General features: G+C 33.8%; 1 protein-coding gene across 1 annotated transcript; it reads right to left on the bottom strand.

Annotated features, from left to right (window-relative positions):
- Positions 1 to 140: 140 nt before the first annotated feature.
- PAS2 (Protein-tyrosine phosphatase-like, PTPLA) lies at positions 141 to 4,645 on the bottom strand. The gene is made up of 9 exons (XM_028208838.2): positions 4,326 to 4,645; positions 4,120 to 4,231; positions 3,221 to 3,239; positions 3,020 to 3,108; positions 2,873 to 2,926; positions 1,344 to 1,414; positions 1,175 to 1,256; positions 704 to 800; positions 141 to 571 (listed from the first exon to the last, which is right to left on the bottom strand). Exons 1-9 carry the CDS (start codon positions 4,394 to 4,396, stop codon positions 501 to 503), a joined length of 666 nt encoding a protein of 221 aa, XP_028064639.2. The 5' UTR covers positions 4,397 to 4,645; the 3' UTR covers positions 141 to 500.
- Between the last annotated feature and the right edge of the window lie 4,146 nt (positions 4,646 to 8,791).

Genomic DNA, 8,791 nt, shown 5'->3' with positions numbered 1-8,791 from the left:
AACTTCTACCAAGGAGTATTTGAGTTTCACCCATTGAATATATATTACCAAGAAGAAACAGTTCAATCAATGTCATTTTCTTCTATGAAAATGGTATAATTTAACCCTAACATCCATTTCTGGTAACCTCAATGGGTAGATGAGATGGTGAAAGCCTTAGGCAGCAGAGAAGTTGAATTGAAGGTCTATAAAACAATATAGTATTTCAAACATTTATTAGAATTCTATTTTGACCCAACCTTAAAGGCTTGTCGAACGAACGCCTTGTGCATTTAGTCGTCATTCCCCCCCCCCCCCCCCCTCTATTTTGATCAACTTCACCTTGAATTTTTTGGGCACACCCAAAAAGGTTTTTGTATATAATACTCAAAGCACAAAATAATAAATTTTAACCAAATAAAAACTTAAATAAAAAGAACCAGAGATGTCGGACTGATACTTAGCTAACAAAATCAAAAATCTGATAAACAATGGGTTTAAAACTTCTTAAAATGCCCATTCTACTCCCTCTTTGATTTTGAGAGAGCTTTCTTCCTTTGTCCAAGCATGTATGTGTACATGTGAGGGCTACCTGCAGTGGATAACACCATCAGATTAATCAACAAGCAATTCAGAAAGTCAAACTATCATTATAATCCAATTTGATGAATGCAAAAAAAATTTTAAAAAAGATTGTCTGTCAAAAGTTGACAACAAATCATGCCTGGGACATAGATTCCGAGGACAAGAATTGCAGCATAGAAGTAATCAAATGAGAAATTCCATTTGTTAGGCATCCGTACACAATATTTCTCTGATTCCTGCAGACATCAAAGTTTAATCAGGGCAAATATTCAAACATGTTCTTTAAAATAATAATAAAAAAAAAATAGTGCTTATCAGGTTTGAACATGAGCAACAGATAGACTTATGAGATGAACACAATGTAAAATTATTTGATTCATAATCTCCGAACTTCTATTAGTGTGAATTACACTAACACTGCTACTACTGCACTGTGGCATTTGGACTATGATTTTCTCAGCAATCCAACAATGCTATACTTGAAAATTAGCAGAAAAGTTTTACAGTGGTGGTTTAGTTGTTGCATACAATGCAGTTAAGATATATACAATTTCAACAAAAGAAAACTGTAATACAAGTACTACCATACATGCATCATTGAGTTTATTACCTTGATGTAAGGCATGGCAATATAAATTAGACCAACTTCACTGGTGATGCCGGTAGGATACAGCAGTAAAAAGGTGCTATACCTGCACTAAATAATGTCAATATAATTTCCTTACATTAAAAATGAAACTAGACAATTATCTGATGAGTATAAATTGCATGGTTCACACCTGAGCCACATGAGCCCGGACGGTGCAGAGCCAAGAGCCTCCTTTGTGCCAAAGAAAGAATAACGAATAATCTAATATGACAAGAAATGAAATATATAATTAATTATAGCACAACTGGTGCTTTTATTACAAACTTATCCAAATGAACACAATGAGGACAAATATCAAAAGGAAACAATTCCGAACTATTGGTATGCATGAATAAATTCCAAACTCATCATATAAATACACTTTTCAACTTGCACTTTGAGTTTGGTTGACTCATAGGACCTGACAACTACAAGTGCCACTGTACCACACATGTACCAACAGACAACAGTTTTATCAAAAATTGAAATTGCTGTTACCATTTACTACAACAAATCTTATATCAGCATTTGTGCTTGTAAATTTGGATGGCTGAATCTGATGCTACTAGAATGTTTCACTGTTTCCATATTAATGAGTATTTGCATTAAAATAAAAAGGCATAAAATAATAAAAATAAAATTATTGCTTGTACTTCACAGAAATTTTGGCTGAAAGAATATATTACAAAGCACAAAAATATCAAGAAACAGATAGGAGCACCATCAGATGGCAAATTCTGAGGTCCTGTTTATTACCAAGTTGTTTTTGAATCTTAAGATAAAAGTACTCAACTCAAATTAACAAAGTCTTTTCCCAACTAGTTGGGGTAGGCTACATGAATCTTGTCTGGCCATTCCACTCAATCAAGATAGAAGCCCAGGAGCCAAAAAAACTCTAGAGTTTAAATTCTCTTGTCACCTGACTAGGACTCCATACAACTGGCGTAAGGTACAGATAAATATTATGTTCTGGTAGAGGCAATGGTATGACAAGGTGGGAGTGGAATTGTTAGTTATGGAAGTAGTAGCTTGATGTTGTTGCCAGAACAAAGGCAGTATTATGAAAAGTTATGTGGGTTTGGAAGTTCAGCGAGTGATGGAGTCAATCTAGAGGCAATGGTGACAGTGGGGACAGCGGCGGGGCCAAAAGCATTCTCCTATCCTAGTGGTGGTATTATGGTCACGGAGGTCATAGCTGATCCAAAGGCAGAGAGCTGTGTAAAGGAAAGTGGTATATTATATTGCTGAGTTGTTGGCAGTAGTGGCAGCTATAGCAAAATGGTGGAGATCAAAATCAATGCAGGGACAGTAAAGCTCATGGTAATAGAAGTATCAATTAGAGGTCAAAACGGGGGTTTTAGCAAGTCCCCAACATTAAAATCCCTATCTTGATTGAATATGATCCCCTAAACACGTTGCCTACCTCTAATTATGAAGAATATAAATTGAATATTAGAACAGTGAAATTCACTAGGATAATTTTCAAAACAGCACCACAAAAAGTATGTCTTTCTGCTTTTTCCAGACAAAAAGCATGAAAAAAAAATAAAAAAATGCAAGTAATCAATTCAACTGTAGCGGGCAAGGCTAAGGAAAATTTAACAAATAAGCAAGCTTCAAACCAAAATGTTCAAGGGACATTGTAATAAATTGTGATTGAAGTAGCAGTTGTGAACTAACCTCTGTGATAGACCAGCTTATGACCAAAGAGCTAACAAGTATGTGAGTCCGAGTCTGCCAACCAAAAACTTCATTTTGTAAGCCCCTTTTTTTATTTATTTTTATATTATTATAAATAGAACATAAAAAAGGAAAAATAGTTCTAACCTCAGGAAAACTCCACAAGATGCCCCAGGTTACATACAACCTTGAACTTATTTGTGGCAGTGTCGCTGTGACTGGAGATCTTACCAAACCTTTTGAGCAAACAAAAGATAAAACAGAACACAAACACAAAAGTGCTTATTTGGTTTAACAAAAAATCTTGTCTCCATGAAACCATAGCTTATCAACAGAAAGAGTCCTCACCTACTAGACCATGAAGTATCTGTTCCAAGACATAGGAAAACAAATAAGACACATCAAATAATCCCACAATAAAAAGGACATTAAATAAGTAAATAAATAAATAAATTGTGTGGGTGTGTATCTGGTTTCTGAAAACACACAGTAGAATTTGCTAATGTTGTGTTTGGTGCATGAATTTGTGGAAGGAAAAAAAAAAAGAGAAATTTTATTTTTTCTTCACAATCTCTCCACAAATCCAAGATTCAAACAGAACTTTGATGACACATCTGGAAATCTATAGAAAATAAATTAAAGGGGAAATAACAGTGCAAGAGTAGAAGATCAATTTTTTTTTTTTTTGGGTAAAACATGGGGTGCAAGTCCGAGTTGCACCCTCCATGTTTGTGTAATTTTTTTTATCTGTTTGTTTGTTTCACTGACATGCAATTTTCCAAAATTAAACAAGAGAAAAATAAATAACTTGCATTTCTCTCTCTATGTTCTTTAAATAATGTTGGAAAATATAATTACAGGTAAAATTTAATTTATGACAGTGGTTGTCCTTGACCCAACAAAGAGTAGGGGCAGAATGAGAAAGTAAATATGGACCCAGAACCAATATTAATTCCAAAAGTATTATTATACAAATTAACAAAATCTTCAATTTCTCTTACTTACCCACTTAGCCTATTGAAGTGGGTTATATTTCAGATTTTAAAACTTTAATTATTGCATACTAGGTAGTAAAAAAAGTTGAGAAAGATTTGTTAATTTTTTCTAATTCCAAATTAACTTCCTCCATAGAGAGCGTGGATTAATTTCCTCTTGAGGAGTCATCAAATCATATATAATCAAACAACCCCCACAAAATTAGAAAAAGGAATTAAATAAAAATATTGGGTGAAGAAAGATTTGGGTACCTCCAAAACGGCGGCGGATTGAGCGAGGAGAAGAGGCTTTTCAACAGCGTCGTAGACATGTTCATGGCCCGACTCCATGAGAGTTTTCAAAGCAAGATAAAGCACTTGGAACCTGTACTACACAAACACATCAATCAGATCAGAAGAAGAAGAAACAAGAGCTACAGAGAAGAGAATTCATAATTCATATGAGGGGAGGGACTTGCCAGCCGACGAAGACGGTCCAATTGTAGATGGTGAGGTAGGTACGTCTTACAAGTGATAGAAAACTCGCCATTAGAGAGACCTGATCTGAGTGAGTTTCAGAGTTGGAGAGAGAGAGAGAGAGAGAGAGATTGGGGATTTGAATAAGAATTAATAAGTAGAGAGAAAATCAGATGGGAGCCATAAATAATAAATTGATGTAGGTGAGCCGATCAACCACTTCCGTTTTGCTTACTTGCTTCTCTCTCCCAACTCTCTCATTATTGTCTCAACTTCCAACAGATTTTTCACCTATCTTTATTTTTATTTTTTAAAATGATAATTTTTATAATTTGAACAATTATAAATATTTATTATCAAAAAATTTTAATTAACATAATTAATTAAAAAAATAAAATTTCTAACTACTCTCCTACACAATAATTTGAAATAAATTTTTAGTATCGTTAAAAACTATTAATTTATTTGATGATTTATTAATAAAAGAGATAATTTGTTATGTAATTAAAAATTTTAAGGGATAAGATGTAATTTCTAAAATTATAAGAATAAATCATATTTTAAATGAATATGAGAGGGTGTATTTATAATTTACCTTTTCTAAAAATTATATTCACATCTCTCTCTTGGAATTGAGAAAAATTACAAGTTTTTTTTTTTTTTCTAAGAAACATTTTCTCTTGACCTTAAGGACAAGTAAAATATATGTGTTAGTTTTAGGCCATTAATTTATTTTTAGACAAAATTATTTCAAGTATTATTTTAGAGAGATTACATACAAGTGAAACAACGAGAAAAAAATTTGTAGCACATGGATGGTTGTAAGTGACATTTGCACCCCCACAATATTTTATTTGTACCCTACCACACACACACTTACACCTCCATATGCTGGAGCGACTTCATTAGCTTAGTTTGAAATCCCCTTCTATTGGTCTGAGGGTGCGCCACAGGGGAGGCCTTACGCTGCTAATGACTAATTAGATTATGTGACTTCCCTCTGGTGTTTAGCTTTAGTCAAGGGAAGAGAACCCGGTGCATGGAAGCCTTGATGTAAGCGGTGATGTAACACCTTCAATCAATCGAATCAAGCACGACAAATGCGCATTGGAAAGAAGGAATAGATTCACATGTTTGTAATTTTTTTTCCCTTCTTCTACTTGCAGGTAATTCCTCCATTGTTTTATTACTTCATCACCCTTATCGCCATTGTTACCTCCAACCACCAATGGCCACCGATGATAACTTTTCAGTAACTCTCCGACACAATGAAATTTCTTTGATTCAGTGAAAATTCGTTGTGTTAAGTCAATAAATTTTTTTCAACTCAGTGAAAATTCACTAAGTCAATGAAATTTTATTGTAAAATTGTCAAATTTCTTAGTAGGATGGTCTTTGTTGATCAACAAAATTTCTCTGTTCAAATGCAGCAAACTTTTTAATTATGAGGAAAAATATGTAATAAAAAAAGTGCCAAAAACAAAATTTAAAAAGATCACCAGTACAATACCAATTTTTAATATGAAAAATATCGTAATTTAAGGAAAATTTCAATCCAAATTATGAAATTTAATCTATGTCAATATAGATAAATTTTTCTGTGTTTCAACACAGAAACAAAGAAAAATACAGTGATAGAAAATTCTGTTTCAACACAAAGACACAGAGAAAATTTGTGTTTCAACATAGACAAAAATAGAGATAGAAATTTTGTGTCTCAATATAACGACTCTAGTTTGGACCAGGCTCATTTATTGTTTTGGATCCGGAATTCCCTTGTCTTATTGGTTGTTCAATTTCTTTTCATCTTATTGTTTGTTGGGTTTGGTTATTGGAAGTTTTGGTTGAGTTTGAAATAGGTTGGGGGTTTGTTTTCAAAGAGTTGATTGCCTAGAATTTTGCTTGTTCGCTCGAGTGACACTTCTTGCACTTGAGCGGTCTTTTATAGTCTGCAAACTATTGAGGGTTTGATATCTGCACTTGAGCGACGCTTCTTATGCTCGAACGAAGTTTTGTAGGTCTAAACTATTAGGGGAGTGCATTGTGCGCTAGAGCGACCATTCTTGTGCTCGAGCGGGGTCTTTGTTGTGTTTGATCGCTCAAGCAATCTGCGTGTATATCAGGCTGAAGAGAGTCACTTTCGAGTCATTTTCTCATCTCTCTCTCTCTCTTTACATATATATATATATATATATATATCTAAAACACTCCAAAACCTAGATCTATTTACTCTCTCTCTAGAAAACCATCTCAAAACCTCAAATACATTTTGATCCGTTGATTTCTATTCCATAGGCCCTTTGATAAAAATGTAGAGCTCACCTAGAGCTTTGTTTTGATCGGAGCAAAGTTCGTTTTCGACTTCGTCAAGTTTTAACTCTTGTTCTTCTTGGTTTTTGTCTTTGAGGTGGAGATTACTTTGACCATTTTTATGATTTTTAACTTAGTTATTTGCTTTTCTAAACAAGATAGTGATTTGGGGATATTTGGATAAAACCTAGGGTTTGGTTTTGAAATCAAAAGAGGGGCTTTCAAATTGGGCTCTTGCATATGATTGTAGCTTTGTAAAAATGGTTGGGTTGCGATAAATGGTGGATTTTATCCATGGAAATTGATTTTTAAAGAAATTGGGTTTTTGCCATAAATTGTGAGAATTTGATTTTTGTAAAGAGAAAAGGAAATTAATGTTGGTTTTATGGAATTGGAACAATGATGATGATGAGGATGGAGTTGGATATGAATTATCACTCCTAATTGGAAATGTTGGAAAGAATATCTATGTTGAAAATTATCTTTCTGTTTAAAGATATTTGTTTTGGGCTATCGGTAGAGAATAGACATGGTTATTGTAGAAATTGCATGAGAATTAGGTGAATTGAAACTATTATCTCATCCATTTGCATTGAGCATCGTAACATATTTAACACATTGAAATTGTTGTTGTTTTGAGAAAAAAAAGTAAATACCTTGGTGAATTTAGGTAGAAGTGTAGTTGTGGAATTATGTTGGCCTGCGTGTCTTTGGTGAAAGTCCAGAAACCTGCACGATTAGGTGTCGAGCCTTCTAGTTAATACCGATAAAAATGACAAATTGATAGTGGTTGTAGCCTACTAATAGACACGTCTTAGAGATTCTAGTGTTGTATCTACTGCCCTGTTTTCTACTAAAATGGAATTGATTTCATGAATTTTAATATAAATCTGACATAGCATGGTTTGAAAAGAGATATAAATTGTTTTGACACGAGCATTGTATATGCATCCACCTTACAACTCTGTTAAGATTCATATACTGTGTTAGAGTATCTTTATTGGGTTTTGGCTCACTCTATGTGGAAAAAATCATTTTTAGGTATTGATGATATACCTCAGCCAAGGCAATAGCTTGGGAGGACTGGGAGCTAAGAGCTTCTGTTTTTGTTATTGTTGTATTTATTTTGTACAAGCCTAGGACTTTATTTGTTTTGAGTTTAAACTCACTTTTGTTGTAACCAAGCACTATCTTGGAAAGTTGTAGCCAATAGGGCATTACCATATCTGTTTACTCCTATTTCATATCTTGTACCGATGACACATACTATAGATGCAGGGTTAGAACTTGTGAATGTATTACTGCATGTGTTACACTTTTGTAAAGAGATGAAGCTTATGAATGGAAGAACATTATGTTTTGTCATCTGTTAGTAATTAATATTTGTTGTGGAATGGTCTTATTGTAATATTTCTGGGACGTTATACTCAATATAGAGAAAAACACAGAGACAGAGAAAATAACAAGAAAAGAAATGGAGGAAGAGAGGAGAAGTGTGGCACCTGAGTTTTTCGCTCCGCTTGAGCGAAACTTTTCTCGCTCGAGCTTAGATATCTAGCTCCCAGTAAATGGCAACTTTGCAAGTGGGTTGTGTCACGACCCAACCCCAGGGGCTTAGGGTTAGAATCGCAACTTAGTAACTTTTTCTATTTGTAGCAAATTAAACTGCGCAAGCGGAAATAAAAATAATTAAACAGGAAATTACTCCATTTCACTATTTTAATAAGAGAAAATACATTTATAGGGTTTTTATTATTTTATTATTCAGTGTTCGGCCCTGAGTAGAACAAAAGGGAGCAAAAATAAAAATAAAAAATAAAGACAAAATAATGGTTCAACATCAATCCACGTGCGGGTTCCATTTCGTGAGGTTATGGGTTTCCCCCTACATCTCGTCACCTGAAATGGTAACAGCTATAAGCACACAGCAGAGTGAGAAATATTATGCTAAGAGCATAAGGAATACAAAATAACCATGGATAGTTAGTTAAGCCAAAACATTTACATAACTCAATTTGGTAAATAAATCTTTTAAGTGGCAGAAACTGAAATACAGAAATTATATAAATAAATAACCATATCATGGTACAGAACAGAGCAGAACAGAACAGACTTCACAGAAGTGACAATCAGAACATAGGTCAATGGATCCATGACA

The sequence above is a fragment of the Camellia sinensis genome, chromosome 1, assembly GCF_055761805.1.
Source record: "Camellia sinensis isolate YWXY chromosome 1, ASM5576180v1, whole genome shotgun sequence".
NCBI lineage: Eukaryota > Viridiplantae > Streptophyta > Magnoliopsida > Ericales > Theaceae > Camellia > Camellia sinensis.
This window is presented reverse-complemented; position numbering and strand designations above follow the sequence as displayed.

Bases quoted from the DNA above. Each gene is read 5' to 3' on its own strand.
- PAS2 (XM_028208838.2), bottom strand. From the start codon at position 4,396: ATGGCGAGTTTTCTATCACTTGTAAGACGTACCTACCTCACCATCTAC. The intron at 4,232-4,325 runs GCAAGTCCCTCC...TGTGTAGTACAG, and splicing joins TGGACCGTCTTCGTCGGCTG to GTTCCAAGTGCTTTATCTTG. The intron at 2,927-3,019 runs GTTAGAACTATT...TTTGGTTGGCAG, and splicing joins TCTTGTGGAGTTTTCCTGAG to ACTCGGACTCACATACTTGT.